Consider the following 16,392-nt stretch of genomic DNA (forward strand, 5'->3'; position numbering starts at 1 on the left):
AGGATGATGATTAATAGCGTTGAACGGTATTAATTTTTTGTGTTTTATTAAAATATTAGATGGCGTTGTAATTTTATCTTTATATACAAAAAAATTTGATGCTTCGAATAGTTTCTGTGGTCTATTCGGTTCACTGTATGCATCACAATCCGATAGTTCAAGGTTCGAATCCAGCAAGGGTAATGTAATTTTCTCAAGCCAACTAGATGGTTCCGTCCTAAGGAATATGTAGAGTTGTCAAAGTAGACACTGCTCTTTGGTAGCAGCTAATAGCGTGCTACTTTTTTAAAAAATAGGTATTGAGTCTTATTCTTATTGCAATTTAATAAATTCTGGTCGTTTTTTAGCAAGTGGACTAACGTCCAATATTATTACCCTACAAGAGAATAGTGCAGATCTTTCATTTTACAAAAAGATAAACATATATGCTGAGAATGATGGGTGTGACAAAGTAGTTAAAATCAAAATAGAAAATTTAAGTTAAACAAGATTTGGAAGAAGATAACAAATTTGATTCTGGTTTTCAAATTCTTGTTGATGGGAAGAAAATATGGTGAAAGAAATTTAGACCCCGTTAAATCCAGACATAGTTGATTCATTTTAGTTTTTAAATAATTTATTATAAAACTTTAATTTACGTATATATTTATTTTTAAGAAGAAAAAAATATTACTTGTCCCCACTGGGAAATTGTAAATATCGATTTTCATCTACTATTGAAATCCATCTCGTGTTATGCTCAATAACTCATAATACAGGCATCTTACCCATAAATTGTCTTTAACAACAAATGATCAAAGTAATAGCAATTACCTTAAACATCCACCTAAAACCATGATAATCATAAAAAGCTACTAACTTCCTGTTTACAGCCTAGAAGTGGTGTTATTTTAAAGAATCTAGCATCTTAAACTAATTAAGAATTAAATTTTATTTCTTGTATAAATAAATGGTATAATTCGAATAAATAGATATAGATCATTGCTTAAATTTAAAAATATATTTATAAATTTAAAAATCATTTAATATGAACAATAATTATAATAGGTCTCTTTTAAAAATATAAATATTAATAATCATTGATTGAGATAAGACGTATTAATTTTATTTTGAGCTAATCGAGCAAGATTTAAGCCGTATAACAATGATCGGATCTGCTAGCTCAACACGTTGTACGTTAAATTGAGTGGCATTTTGGTGACCCTACGTTTAGAAAATCATTTATTATTCGAATCTTCTGAAGTCGCACTCGACATCTCCTCAGTTGAGTCTATCAACGAATCATCCCTAAGACTGTAAGATCTAAGGTTTATATTTTTGGATATGTAATGCTTGAGAATATCAGACGAAGAATCGATATTTGGTAATATGGTGAGTTGATCCAAAAAGGAAGAAGTTACATCGGTCTCTGACGGGGAAGTTTCTGAAGAGATTTGAGAGAGGCATTCATTTATTTTTGGCTTAGCTATTTTATCGTTATCAATAATTTTTCGAGATTCTATAAGTCTAGTTGTATTTATCCATTTTTTTTGCTTTGACAGATGTGGCATTTTTGATTCCTTATTCGTCAAGGTTTTAGATTTGGAACTAGTAGATGACGATGATGATGATGGTCTGTTGATATTATTTTGATTATTGGTTTGTATGTATTTGGCGTCGACGACAAAATGAGAGGGCTTAAGGTTTAATCCACCCTGGTGTCGATCATCTTTCGCTAAACCACTAACGGATGATAAACTGTCAAGATTTTCATTAAAGTTTAGCAAAGAAGCCCCTTTTACGTCTGTTAACTTCAATTTTTTATTAACTATAAAGGAATAAAGAGAATCTGATTCACTGCTGCTGGGAAAGACTTCACGAGGTTTCCTAACAGTTTTGTTTTTTGAGCGTTCCTCATTTTTTCGAGTGTCTAAAGTTTCTTCTGGTAAGAAACCTGTTTCTAGACTTAAAAAAGAGGCGTCTTTTAAACTAGATTTCATGCTCTCAGCCTCAGCACTTTTAGATCTATTCAAGTCAGATAACCATTTTTGAAATAATTTTTTTTTTAAAACGAGGTCTATCGACGATTTCTCATGTATGGCCTCTAGTTTATTGCTTGAATGGTCAGATTCAACGCTTCTAGTGATTGAAGAGTGTAATTCCTTCGATAGTGGCAATATATCTTTATGAGCATAAGATGAGGGTGATAATGAAGAAGAGTTGGTAGATGATAATAAATATTTTAGCAAATCTTTATCCACAAATGATTGTTCACATATCGGACGTTTTTCTAAAATAAATTATTCAGAAATTAAAAATCAATGGATTGATGTATAATGTTAGGCTAAGGCCATACCAAGCATTCTAGCATTTTAAATATTAAAACTTTAGGCCGTGTCCTAAATAGGCTTAATTTGGTTACTTAATTGCTTTTTAGTATTGTTGTAAACTTCGTGAACGAAGTTCGTTTTTTTGAAAAAAAATGATGAACGACGTTCCTTTTATTTTTGAAGATACTTTATACGTGTTCGTTTTTATACGTTCATTCAATTTTAGAAAATCTTATTATTATATTCATGAAAATAAAAATATATTAATCCAAATTTTTTTAAAAAAAGGGGTTATTTTTTAATTAGCTGTTTCCTTTATCACATTTGAATTTTTTTAACCAAACACTATTTCTGTACTATAGTATAGTATAGTTTATAAATTGGAATATTATTATTTATATTTTATAAAATGGCGTCAGGCTGGATGCTGTTATTTCATCATTTGACATTACCATAGCCTAAATAAAATAAATACTTTGCAGTAACATTATATATTCAATCAATTAATTCTATCCTTACCATGTTTAAAATATGTCCAAAAAGTATCATCAATTTCAACATCTTCAAGTTCTAATTTAAAGATATACTTGATTGTAATATTCATTATTTTATATAATATAACATAAGCATAGAGTTAAAAATTTATTTAAGATTGTTGTATTTTATAGACTTATTAAATTATTATGATTATTATAATAGATATATATAGTAAAAATAAATATATTTCATTTATAGATATAAAATTTAATATCATTTAGAATTTATTTATTTTTAGTGTTATTATTTGAAATTTATTATTTTTGTTTTTATCAAGTTTTATAATATAATTAAATTTATATGATATATAAATCGATTTGACTAAACTGCAAATGCTAAAGTAAATTGCAAATGCTTAGGTAAAAATTTTCATATATTATCTATTATTTGTAGTGAGATTCATTTTCCTATGATATAAATAACTTATAAAAAAATAAATTATTAGATATATTCAAAATAAAGAAATATACATTAATAGTTGAATTTTCTTTTATCTCATAAAAATCGTTTAATATAATTAAAAATATTTATAATTAAATTTTAAATTTCAATAATATTAAATCCGCAAGTTGGCGTGTATTATTATAAAATACTTTTATAAAAAAATATAATCATTAAAAATGTTATATATCAGAATTTACTCCTAAAACATTAAAGGTTCATTTTAATAAGCTGTATTATCATAATAAGCATGGTGGAGTGCTATATATAATATTTAAAACAAAGTCATGCCGGTAAAGTAAATTGTAAATATTATGATATAAAATATTATTTTGGGTCAAATGATATTCAATAATACCAAGTTACTATTTAAATAAAATAATTTAAATATTATTTATCTAAATATTATAGTAAATGATTAATTTATATTTATATAATTAGAATCATACTTATATAAATATTTCACATGATGGTATTCATTCATTTACCTTTTTTTACCTCATTTTATTAGATTAAAAAATTACAATCACAATAGATTTTTTTCTAGTCGTCACACTTAATATATTCAATCAGAAATGGATAATCACGTAAGATAATATTTATATTACATGGGTAGGTTCTTAAGAATCTAGATACAGATGTGAAAAAATTAATCTTAGATGCAGATACTAGTATTTTTTTCAAAATAAAAAAGATACTTGCATCTAATTATCATTACCAATTAAATTAGAATAGTTTATAAAATTTAGTTTTTATTATTTATTTGTGAAGAACATAACATATTCATTAAGTAAGAATGAATATTTACAATTAACAAGCATTTTAATATTAGTAATAGCCCATTCTTAGCATAATGGAAGTTGAAATATTAATTTGTAAAAGAGTATTTAAAATAGATTTATTATTTTATAAGATAATCAAAATTTTAAAATAATTTAGTATTCGACCTTTGCCATTTTGGCATAAACTTCACAAAACAAAATTTATAGAAATAGAAATACATGGACGCTTAACCCACTAACAATTCTCATTGATATTAGTTTACGTTAAAACCCCAAGTTATTATATCTCAGAATAGCAAATCAAAGTCTTTAGAAATCAACTGAAAATTCGAACAAATACACCTACCCCTCCCCCTTCTACATTCTTTACTTAAAACCAATATATCATTTTACAAATAAAACATAATATCATTTAAAATATCCGGAATCCCTTATCTAAATTATATTTTTCCCCTAAAAATGGTAAATACATTTTTATGCTAGGTGTAAATAATCTACAAACATTATATGTTCGATAAGATTTTTCTGTGATATCTTATTTATTTATTGTAATAATAGCAATAAAAACAAATTGGCTATTTAGGGAAAATATCAATAGAAAGTATGCAAAAATTATTTTAAAAAATTAATTTATCATACATTAACCATTAAAAAGTGATCATATGTAATTTATAAAAACCTATATTTGTTCTTGCAATTTTTCGAATCAATTTTTGATAGATAATATATGGAATTTAGCTTACTTTTTAAGTAATAATACAATATGATTTTAGAATATAATATAACAAAAAATAATTTTAAATTTAAAATAATAATACGCCATCTTGCGGATTTAATATTATTGAAATTTAAAATTTAATTATAAATTTTTTTAAATATAATTATATTAAACGATTTATTATGAGATAAAAGAAAATTCCACTATTAACCCTTCACTACAAAGGTGGGGTAAATAGGACCCCACAACTTTTATAATCTTTGTAATACAAAAGCTAGAAAATATTCCGACCTGATTTTTTCAGTAGTTTAATATTTTGTTACAAGGAATACAACTTCCAAATTTCATGATTATTGATTTGATAGTTTTTGAGATATATGCTATTTGTTGAGCTTGGGGTAAAATATACCCCACCTATGTAATGATGTAATTTTTTTTTAAAATCCAATTTTTTTTTGTTACTAATTATATTTATGTATGTCAGGTTAATAAATATAATTGAAAAAAATATAATTATATCTATTTTTGATTGATATATATGACTTTAAATTTGAAAATTTTATATTATTTATTTTTTCGGTGGAGTAAAAAATCATAAATTTAACATATGATTTTTAATTTGAATTATTCTAGTGACATTTTATACTTTGAAAATAGAATTATATGCTGGCAATCAGCCTGAAGGACCTTATAAATTGAGAAATAAGCCTTTTGATGTGGTTGAAAGGTTAATTCTGCCCATTTTTAAGAGTAATAGGAATGTCACCACAGATAACTGGTTTACCAGTTATGAACTTGCTATACATTTATTAAATTCCCATTCATTAACAATAGTAGGAACTTTAAGAAAAAATAAATAGCAGTTTCCAACATCATTTAATTTAAAAAAAAGATATTTGTTAAAGTTTATTTGCCTGCTAATATAATATGACATTAGTATCATATGTACCAAAAAAGTATAAGCATGATGCTTTCTACCCTTCACTATGATAACAATATTGATACATCAACTGGGGATTTGAAAAAACCAGAAATTATCACATTTTACAATCTCACCAAAGCTGGTGTTGATGTTGTGGATCAGCTATGTTCAAATTATTCAATATCCAGAATAACAAATAGATGGCCATGACAATTTTTTATAATTTGTTGAATATATCTTGCATAAATTCTTTAATAATTTATAAATCCAATAATTTAAAGGAGATTAATAGATCAAAGTTTATAAAATTATTAGCAATGGAGCTAATAACTCTATTAATGAGTAATAGATATGAAAACCCACATGTTAATAAACTACTAAGGGATAATATTGGGAACATGCTAAATATAGAGGAATTAAAACCTATTTCAAACAAACAAAAAGGAAGGTGCCCCTCTTATCTAAGGGTTAGGGACAAGAAATCCTCATTTATTTGTTCAAATTGTTCAAAATTTATATGCAAAGATCATATGTATGTAACATGTCGTGAATGTTTTTTAAAAAAAATGCATGAACTTTAATATCAAATATTTTTTTTAATATCTGATGTTTTATTATAAAATTTATTTAATTATTACTATAAAATATTGAATTAATAAAATATATAATCAAATTTGCTTCCATTCATTTATTTTTGGTCATATCATATGATTAAGGAAAGTTCAAAAAAAAAGATTTTTTTTTGAGCAGCTTTAGTAAATATATCATAACTTTATTTATAAATAAATGTAAATCTAGAAATTTTGTATTTATTATCTCTAATATTTTTACAATAAGTTTATAAAATTTTAGTTCTTAAATTTTATTATTTTCTGAGATATAGCTATTTAAAATTTGGGGTAAAATAGACCCCACCTATGTAACCGCGGGAGTTTTTTTCACCTATGTAGTGAAGGGTTAATGTATATTTCTTTATTATTGAATATATCTAATAATTTAATTTTTTATAAGTTATTTATATCATAGGAAAATGAATCTCACTACAAATTATAGATAATATATGAAAATTTTTACCTAAGCATTTGCAGTTTACCTTAGCATTTGCAGTTTAGTCAAACCCATATATATTAAAAATTAGTAAGAGATTTTTTTAAATATATTCACTTAAAACTATTAATTTTAAACATGGCTATATATTGTGTTAAAAATATATAATATTTATTTATATTAAATTAAATACTAAATGAAATTTTAAAAAAAATTATTCATGATATTTTGCCCAGGGTTGGCAAGTCGGTCAATTGGCCAGTCAAATTCAGTCAATTGACCGGAGGAGTATTTGACCTGTCAAATACGGTCAAATACTCTAAAAAATTTAAAGGAAAAATAAATTAATAATATGTTTAAAAAAGGCAAAAACGATGTAAATACATGTGATCACAATGTTTGCTTATTTTTTGTGTTCACAATATCAAGAGGAGAATTCACTAGTAGTGAAATTGAAGTATGTGATATAATTCAAGAATTAGCTATTTTACAAGATAGCGATGACCAAAATATTTTAAGTTATATAATTAATTTCAAAAGAATAAAACAGCATGTTTAATATAGCAATCTATGTGGAAAGTAGTAATTTCCAGAAAATGAATTCCGACCTCAAGTTAATAGATTAAACTTTGCCCCCCCTGCCCATTAAGAGACTAACAATTCCTAGTTCTACTTCTTCTTTAGAAAGAAATAGGTCGATTTGGGTTAATAATCTTATGAAAATAGAAATCGATTGAAGAAATAAGACATCAGGAAAATTGATTAAAAAATATTAAATAAAATTATAATATTGAATATGAATCAGAACAAGACCAGATAGCTACACGTTAGTTATTGAATGACAATGAATTTAAAAAATTAATATTATAGATTCATTTTACTATTATATTCAAAATAAAGTTAATTAATATTAACTTAAAAAAACATATATTTGAATTTGACCACATTTGACCATATTTGACCTGTCAAATATCTGTCAATTGACCGAAACGTGTTTGACCGGTCAAATGCACAACCCTGGTTTTGCCTTTTATCGAATGTGAACATTGAACGTAAACATTCGATTTTTGTCAATGAACGTTGAACGTGTTCGACTTTTTTAATGTTTGTGAGACTACTTTTTAGTAATAGGCTAAAAATTATTTGATCGCGGACACTCTATTTTGGTTTATTTTAAGTAATTGGTGGCATTACTATTTTTCGTATTTTATTCTCGTTTTCTTTGTTTTATTAAAGTATTTTATTTTTTGTGACGACTAAATAGCTGGCTATTAAGTATTAAACCGACGGGTAATTATACCAAATGGATAATTTTTCGGCCCGACCCTTTTAATTTCGATAAAATTTTGCATACTGAGAGAATATCATTAGAAAGCATAGAATCTAGCCTCCTAGTACTCATAGTTCCTGAGATATCAATGGTCAAAAGTGCCTATAGTGACCTTTTTCGAAAAATACGATTTTTTGAAATTGAGATAAGTTAAAAAATATTAATTTTAAAATATAAGTTTGTCAATTTGTAACTCTATTAAAGGCCTTTTATTAAATATTAAGGATTTTTTTGGAAATAATATTGTTGCGGTTTTTATTTACGTTTTAAACATAATAATTCCAGGTGTTTCGCTTTCCAAATTTTTTTGAATTTAATATTTTCTTATTCTCTAACCTTATATCTATTCATAAAAAAAATTTAAACTTGGGACAGCCATGGGATTTTTAGTTATTACGATTTAAAATATGAAAAAATAAATATTTTTTTCAATAATAGATAGTGCTCCTTTATAAAATATTTGTTATAATTATTTTTTTCATTTTTACACATAAATAATAAGATTTTTCAGCATTAATATCATGAAATTATTTAGCTGCGGTTATAATCATTTTTTTTAGAAACAATTTTAATTTCGAAAAATTATTTTATAAATTTTTAAGATATAATAGATAAATTAAAATTTATGGAAGATATTACCTATTTTCGGTTTTTCATTAAATTTAGTTTTTTTAACGCCATGATAATTTCGTTTTGCGATAAATTATATGTACGCTCAGTAGCCGTTGATTGGCTAACTATTGTTAAAATATTATTTTTTGGTATGAAAAGGATACCTTGTGCAGCTGGATAAACAAAAGAATTTGATGGTCCTTTAGGGTGAAGAAAATTAATTTTTACTTCATATCTAATTACATTCACTTCTTGCACAAATCCTAACAACCAATCGTTTTCATATGCACATGTTACATATCCTCTTATCTCATCGCTTAACAGATCCTTAATCAAAGGATCCTCACGTGGATATACTGTATTCTCCACAACAAATGTCTGTAAATTAGAATATAATTTAGTGTTGAGTTTAGTTAAGCCAATCGGAAACACTGCATTAATTTTTTGTGTCACGGGTATTGAGATAAATTTACTAAATCTCTCACTAGCCTTATCTTTTCTTCTTCATAATCTGGTATAGTGGCGTAAGAAAAATTTATACCTTTTATATGCTCTTCCGCATATTTATAAAATTGTAAAGGTGTAATTATTTGATCAGTATAAGGTCTTTGTAAGTTTGCCTTGGCAACTAACCTTTTTACTGTGCCACCTACGCCGTCACAGGCACTTTTACCATGTGCGTAGGAAAAAAATGTCATTCTGCTTGAACACCAAAATCTATTTCATGGTAGCAAACATTGATGAAGTTTTTCCTATTTTTATATTGCGCTGCTCAACCATCAGAAAATTAGTGAATTTTTTCTGGTGGAGTGTCACATTTATTTTTTTTTAAATGAATCAAATGCGATTGGAATAAATGGAATGAAACAGTATTATGAATTATTTGATCTCCTATTTTATAATAAATTGAGAATGGATGCAACGTAACTTGCGGAGTTGTCCAATGATAACCCTGAACTTCGTCTTGGACAATAAAGGAATAATTTTCTGAAAAGTCACAAATAATTAGATAGTGATTATTTTCTAAACTATTTTTAAGGTTATTGTAAAATGAACTTTGTTATTCACAAATAAATGGATGGCGTATGAGAATATTCATTTTATCGAAAAAATAATTAATAAATTCGTCTGAAGATTGAGAAATAGTCTCCAGAGTTGTTCTATCTACCGAAACCCATTGTTTAAATGTAACAAGAGCTATATCATTTTTTATAAATAATTTTTCGATGCGTTCTTTTAAGAGTGCGGAGCCAGTACACTCATTGCAGTCACCAAAATAACAGGTTGGTAACGGTAATTTGCAAATCATTCTGCCTATAACATCTCTATAAGTTGTTAATGTATCCTCACCATTTTTAGTCAATGTTGCTAATTCACAGCTTAAAATCATAAGTTTAATATTCTGGTGTATGGTACAAACGCATACACTATGTGTTCCACTAGCACCTGCTAATATACAAAATTTTGGTCTTAAGCTAGCAAATTCCGAAAATCCAATTGTTAAGTTTGAATTACTCACCTTAAAATGATTATATAACTCTTTCAAATTATTAAGAACGAACCTTTTTTGAGCGTTCACTCGTTCTCCCTTTTCAATGATAGATATGCAATCTTTTTTTCCTGGTAATACCCTACTAACTTCATCCCTGCAAAAAAAATTTTTATCAATATCAAATGTTTTTTGATTGAGATATTTTGCAGGCTTTCGATTTGGAGTTGAAAGAATCCCCTTTTCTTCTAAAATGATTTTATAATTATATGCCATAGTTGAATGTCGTTTTTATTTTATTTGCGCTCCAATTAGGAGGCAGAATGGTCAGCAATTAATATTTTTAGACAAACTAGGATATTGCAATTTCATGCTATTGAGTATATCATTATTATCTTTTGTATCCGATTCTGGATTGTTAATTATTATATCTGTGAAATAGCTTTTCATATTTTAGCTAACTTTTTTTTGGATAATTTTTCGGTTAGTTTTTTTTTTCTTAATAGGAGATATTCCAATTTCGTTTCAAGTTATATTGACTGTATCTATTGATGTTGATGCTGTGTTGATATTTACATATTCGCTATCAGAATTTATATTTTCAATATTTTTTTGTGGTAACCGTTTACGAATCACAAATATAGTGTTCCGCCTCAATGTTTGGATATTGAGTCATCCAGACTCAAGCCGATCATGGAGCCGCATGAGCCGACTCACTTAGTCGGCCCGTGTAGTCGGCTCGTGTAGTCAGCTCGCTTAGTCGGCTCTTGTAGTCTCATGACTTTACGCAGGTTCTTTTTGTAATTAAAGTGTTTAGTTCTTTAAAAGGATACGCATTTATATTTATACATTATAAATAATTTTATGAAAAAAAATTTAATATTAAAATATTTGTAAAATAAAAATTTAATTAATATTAATATTCGGGCAGGTGCATGAAATATTGCTTGTATCTTTCAACAAAATTATTATATTTTCTTGTAAGAGAGATCTTTATAATATTTTTTCATGATAGTAATGCTGGTAAATCTTTTTATTTATGTTTAAAAATGAAAAAAAAGTTTGAAAAAATAATAATATTAACTAAACACGTTATTTTATAAAGGAGCGCAATCTATTTTTGAAAAAAATATTTATATATTGCTTTTTTAAATCGTAATAACTAAAAAATCAACGGCTGTCCCAAGTTTAAATTTTCTTTATGAATAGATATAAAGTTAGAGAATAAGAAAATATTAAATTCAAAAAAATTTGGAAAGCGAAACATCTGGTTCGTGTTTAAAATTTATAACGTAAATAAAAACCGCAACAATATTGTTTCAAAAAAATCCTTAATATTTAATAAAAGGCCTTTAATAGTTACAAAATGACATATAATATTAATTTTTAGTATCGTTATTTTTTTAACTTATCTCAATTTTAAAAAATCGCATTTTTCACTTTTGACCATTGATATCTCAGGAACTATGAGTACTAGGAGGCTAAAATTTTGGATTCGATGCTTTCTAATGATATTCTCTCAGCATGCAAAATTTTATCTAAAAAAAGGTCGGGTCGAAAAGTTATCAATGTGGTATGAAATTACCCGATTGCAACGAGTGTCCTGGCTCGGCACTCTTAAAAGAACGCATCGAAAAATTATTTATAAAAAATGATATAGCTCTTGTTACGTTTAAACAGTGGGTTTCGGCAGATAGAACAACTCTGGAGACTATTTCTCAATCTTCAGAAGAATTTATTAATTTTTTTTTCGATAAAATGAATATTCTCATACATTCATTTATTTGTGAACAACAAAGTTCATTTCACAATAACCTTAAAAATAGTTTTAAAAAAAATCACTATCTAATTATTTGTGACTTTTCAGAAAATTATTCCTTTATTGTCCAAGAGTCAGGGTTATCATTGGACAACTTCGCAAGTTACGTTGCATCCATTCTCAATTTATTATAAATAGGAGATCAAATAAACAATCTAAGTTTTGTGGTAATATCGGAATCCTTTAATCATAATACTGTTTCATTCCATTTATTCCAATCGCATTTGATTCATTTTTTAAAAAATAAATATGACACTCCACCAGAAAAAATTCATTACTTTTTTGATGGTTGAGCAGCGCAATATAAAAATGAAAAACTTTATCAATGTTTGCTACCATGAAATAGATTTTGGTGTTCAAGCAGAATGGCATTTTATTCCTACGGCACATGGTAAAAGTGCCTGTGACGGCATAGGCGGCACAGTAAAAAGGTTAGTTGCCAAGGCAAGCTTACAAAGACCTTATACTGATCAAATAATTACACCTTTACAATTTTATAAATATGCGGAAGAGCATATAAAAGGTATAAATTTATCTTACGCCACTATACCAGATTAAGAGGAAGAAGAGATAAGGCTAAGTGAGAGATTTAGTAAATTTATCTCAATACCCGTGACACAAAAAATTCATGCAGTGTTTACGATTGGCTTAACTAAACTCAACACTAAATTATATTCTAATTCGCAGACATTTATTGTGGAGAATATAGTAAATCCACGTGAAGATCCTTTGATTGAGATCTGTTAATCGATGAGATTAGAGGATATGTAACATGTGCATATGAAAACGATTGGTGGTTAGGATTTTTACAAGAAGTTAATGTAATTAGGGATGAAGTAAAAATTAATTTTCTTCACCCTAAAGGACCATCAAATTCTTTTGTTTACAGCTGCACAAGATATCCTTTTCATATCAAAAAATAATATTTTAACAATAGTTAGCCAATCAACGGCTACTGAGCGTACATATAATTTATCGCAAAACGAAATTATGGCGTCAAAAAAACTAAATTTAATGAAAAACCGAAAATAGGTAATATTTTTAATGAATTTTAATTTATCTATTATATCTTCAAAATTTATAAAATAATATTTCGAAAATTAAAATTTTTTATAAAAAAAAATGAATATAACAGCAGCTAAATAATCTCATTTCATGATATTAATGCTGGAAAATCTTATTATTTATGTTTAAAAATGAAAAAAGGTTTAAAAAAATAATAATTATAAACAAAACACGTTATTTTATAAAGGAGCGCCATCAATTTTTGAAAAAAATATTTATTTTTGGATTTTTTAAATCGTAATAACTAAAAAAACCCATGGTTGTCCCAAGTTTGAATTTTTTTATGAATAGATATAAGGTTAGAGAATAAGAAAACATTAAATTCAAAAAAATTTGGAAAGCAAAACACCTGGAATAATTATGTTTAAAATTTATAACGTAAATAAAAACCACAACAATATTATTTCAAAAAAATCCTTAATATTTAATAAAAGGTCTTTAATAGAGTTACAAATTGACATATAACTTATATTTTTTAAATCATTATTTTTTAGCTTATCTCAACTCAATTTCCAAAAATCGTATTTTTCGAAAAAAGGTCATTTTTGTCACTTTTGACCATTGATATCTCAGAAACTATGATTACTAGGAGGCTAAAATTTTATGCAAAATTTTATCGAAATTAAAAGGGTCGGGCCAAAAAGTTATCGATTTGGTAAGGACCCCGACCTAGGATATGGTCTTAATAGTTATTATAAAAAATAAAATTTATAGTTATAAAATTTTACATTGTAGTTTTAAATATTATTATATATGCAACCATTACCTTAGAATTTAATTATTTAAAATGAATACAATTAAGTTAGGTATTTTTTATTGTCAATACAAATTTCCAAATTATATTTTGCAGTGCTCTATTTTTGACTTGCTAAATTGCTCTTATATGGCCTAAGACCTAATGTTGTTAAGGTAACTAGCTACCTTTATATTTTTTACAATTCTTTTTTTTAAATTATTACAATCATTACAGCAAATATAATCTACCAATATTTTGTTGCAAATCAATTATCACAATATCTAATTTGCTCATTTTGTTAAATTGAGTTATCAAATAATTAACTTTTATCTATTTAAGGTTCAAAATATCAAGAAATTGAATTCACAAACTTTCGAAACATTCAATGTAAATTAATAAGCAATTTTAAATATAAAACATGTCCAACATAATTCTATAAACTTTTATAAATTTCAAAAAATTAAACATATTATTTGATTTTTGATAAAAGATTAGTAATTAATTACTTTTAAAAATATTTTATTTTGAAATATAATGACAAAATTAATTAGTTATTTTTCTAAATTTAGGGCGTGAGTAAAATACACCACCCCCTGAATCTACGCGCCCCCTATCGAAGAAGCTTAATTTAAATTTTATTGATACATAATTGTATTTAGCTTTATAAGATGATTTAGAAAATGTTTTTATGATTTTTAAAAAAATAGTAACATAGTAATAAAAGCAGGCACATATTTTAGTCAAAAAAAAAGAAGTGTTTTTCAATAGCTCACTAAGTTATAAAAAATTTATACACTTAATATTAACATTTACTAAATCCTTTTAATAAGCTTAATAAGATTATGCTTTTATTTTTTTAAAAATAATGTATATTCATCATAGAAGGTGCTTAGGGGTTTGTAGTTTACAAAAAAAAATGTATTTTCTCAAAAGCCCACTAAGTTTTAAAAAGTTTTATCATATAATATTAACATTTTTGATTCCTTTTAATAAGCTATATATGATTCTGTATTCATTTTTTATAAATTAAGTTCTTTTATAGGGGTCATGTATTTTAGTCATATAAAAAAATTATTTTTTAAAAATTTTTACTATTTTACCATTTTTTTTAAATAAAAAAACATTTTGTAAATCATCTTATAAAGTTAAATATGATTCTATATTAATATAATTTAAATTAAGCTTCTTTGATAGGGGTGCATAGTTTCCTGGGGCATGTACTTTAGTCATGCCCCTAAATTTATATACTGGGTGTCTTAAAAAAATTATAAATTAATATAACTCTAGAATGCAGTGCTTAATTTTTAAATTAAATAATCCCCAAAAAATTTAGAATTTGATAGCTTTTTTAGAAAAATGATTCAAGGCCATCAATTAATATATTTTTTCAAAAATGGGCCCCAGATGGGTTCTTATTAAATTGAAGATTTACTTTTTGTTTTTTAAAATTAGTGTATAATTAGTGATTATTTATATAAATTCATAATAGATAAAAAATCTAATATTTTTTTTATATCAAATTAATTACACAATTTATTTTAATTAAAATTTTCTGAATCTGAAGAGATTAATATGATTCTATATTTATTTTATTGATTTAGTGAAAATTAAAAATCAATTTCAGGGTTGACCTAAAGATTTTATCTTTACAAATATCTAGCATTATATATATTCTATAAAACACTTCATATATATATACACAAACCTTACTTTGAATATAAGGGGCAATATTAAATTTTTGAAACAATCTTCGTGTTGATGAAGATGATGGATTAATCAAGACAGTTTTATTTTCAATTGTTTTAAATTTTTGAGAAGTTGCATTCTGTTTTAAGGTGATATTTCTCTTAGGCTTAAATTTTTTATTCCTAAATTCAAGCTAAAATAGTATAAATAAATGTTATATATGTTATAAGTTACCTCCTTCTTAATTTCATCTAATTTGCACCATACATCTGATATTTCTATAATTATTATATAATAAAAAATATACTTTTAATACTAATTACCAATAATGGAATCGGAAATTTTAGGGGTATTATTCAAAATATCCGATATGCTTAATAATATTTTTTCCATGTATCGCTTATAATTTATTCGAATTTAGAGTGACAGATATTAAGAAAACACATATTGTAATCATTGATTGTAATGTATATAAAAAACTAGATTAAAAAAATATATATGAAAATTCCAAAATCAAATCACATAAATTTGAATTAAAAATCAAATGTATATAATAAAAAAATAATGAATATATGAACTATAAATAAAGCCTATATTAAAATACGACAAAAGGAATATGAATAAAAAATTTTTTTTAAATAGATTGTTTTTGCGTTAACAGATTTTATCGAATTTCTAATAAAATATAATTACAATTTAAACTATCTATAAAATTGAGAGGTGGTAGCTTTAGTTAAATATATAATATATTTATAATTAAGTAATTTTAATTCATATTTTGATAATCAGGGGCGGACTGGCCATAAGACCAGGTGGGCATTTTGCCCATGAGGCCGCGATAAATGTCGATTTTTGAGGCCGATCAGAGGAAAATATCTAAAAAGAGGCCGATTAGAAAA

General features: G+C 25.5%; 1 protein-coding gene across 2 annotated transcripts; it reads right to left on the bottom strand.

Annotated features, from left to right (window-relative positions):
• Positions 1-942: 942 nt before the first annotated feature.
• On the bottom strand, positions 943-15,921 carry LOC135931633 (striatin homolog). Of its 2 annotated transcripts, none has more exons than XM_065468872.1 (4): positions 15,817-15,921; positions 15,728-15,771; positions 15,518-15,686; positions 943-2,269 (listed from the first exon to the last, which is right to left on the bottom strand). In XM_065468872.1, exons 1-4 carry the CDS (start codon positions 15,884-15,886, stop codon positions 1,218-1,220), a joined length of 1,335 nt encoding a protein of 444 aa, XP_065324944.1. In that variant the 5' UTR covers positions 15,887-15,921; the 3' UTR covers positions 943-1,217. The 2 variants fall into 2 exon arrangements, with proteins under 2 accessions (XP_065324944.1, XP_065324945.1); XM_065468873.1 differs by having other exon boundaries at positions 15,518-15,675; positions 15,817-15,902.
• Between the last annotated feature and the right edge of the window lie 471 nt (positions 15,922-16,392).

Source organism: Gordionus sp. m RMFG-2023, chromosome 1 (assembly GCF_954871325.1).
Source record: "Gordionus sp. m RMFG-2023 chromosome 1, tfGorSpeb1-WG-v2, whole genome shotgun sequence".
NCBI lineage: Eukaryota > Metazoa > Nematomorpha > Gordioida > Chordodea > Parachordodidae > Gordionus > Gordionus sp. m RMFG-2023.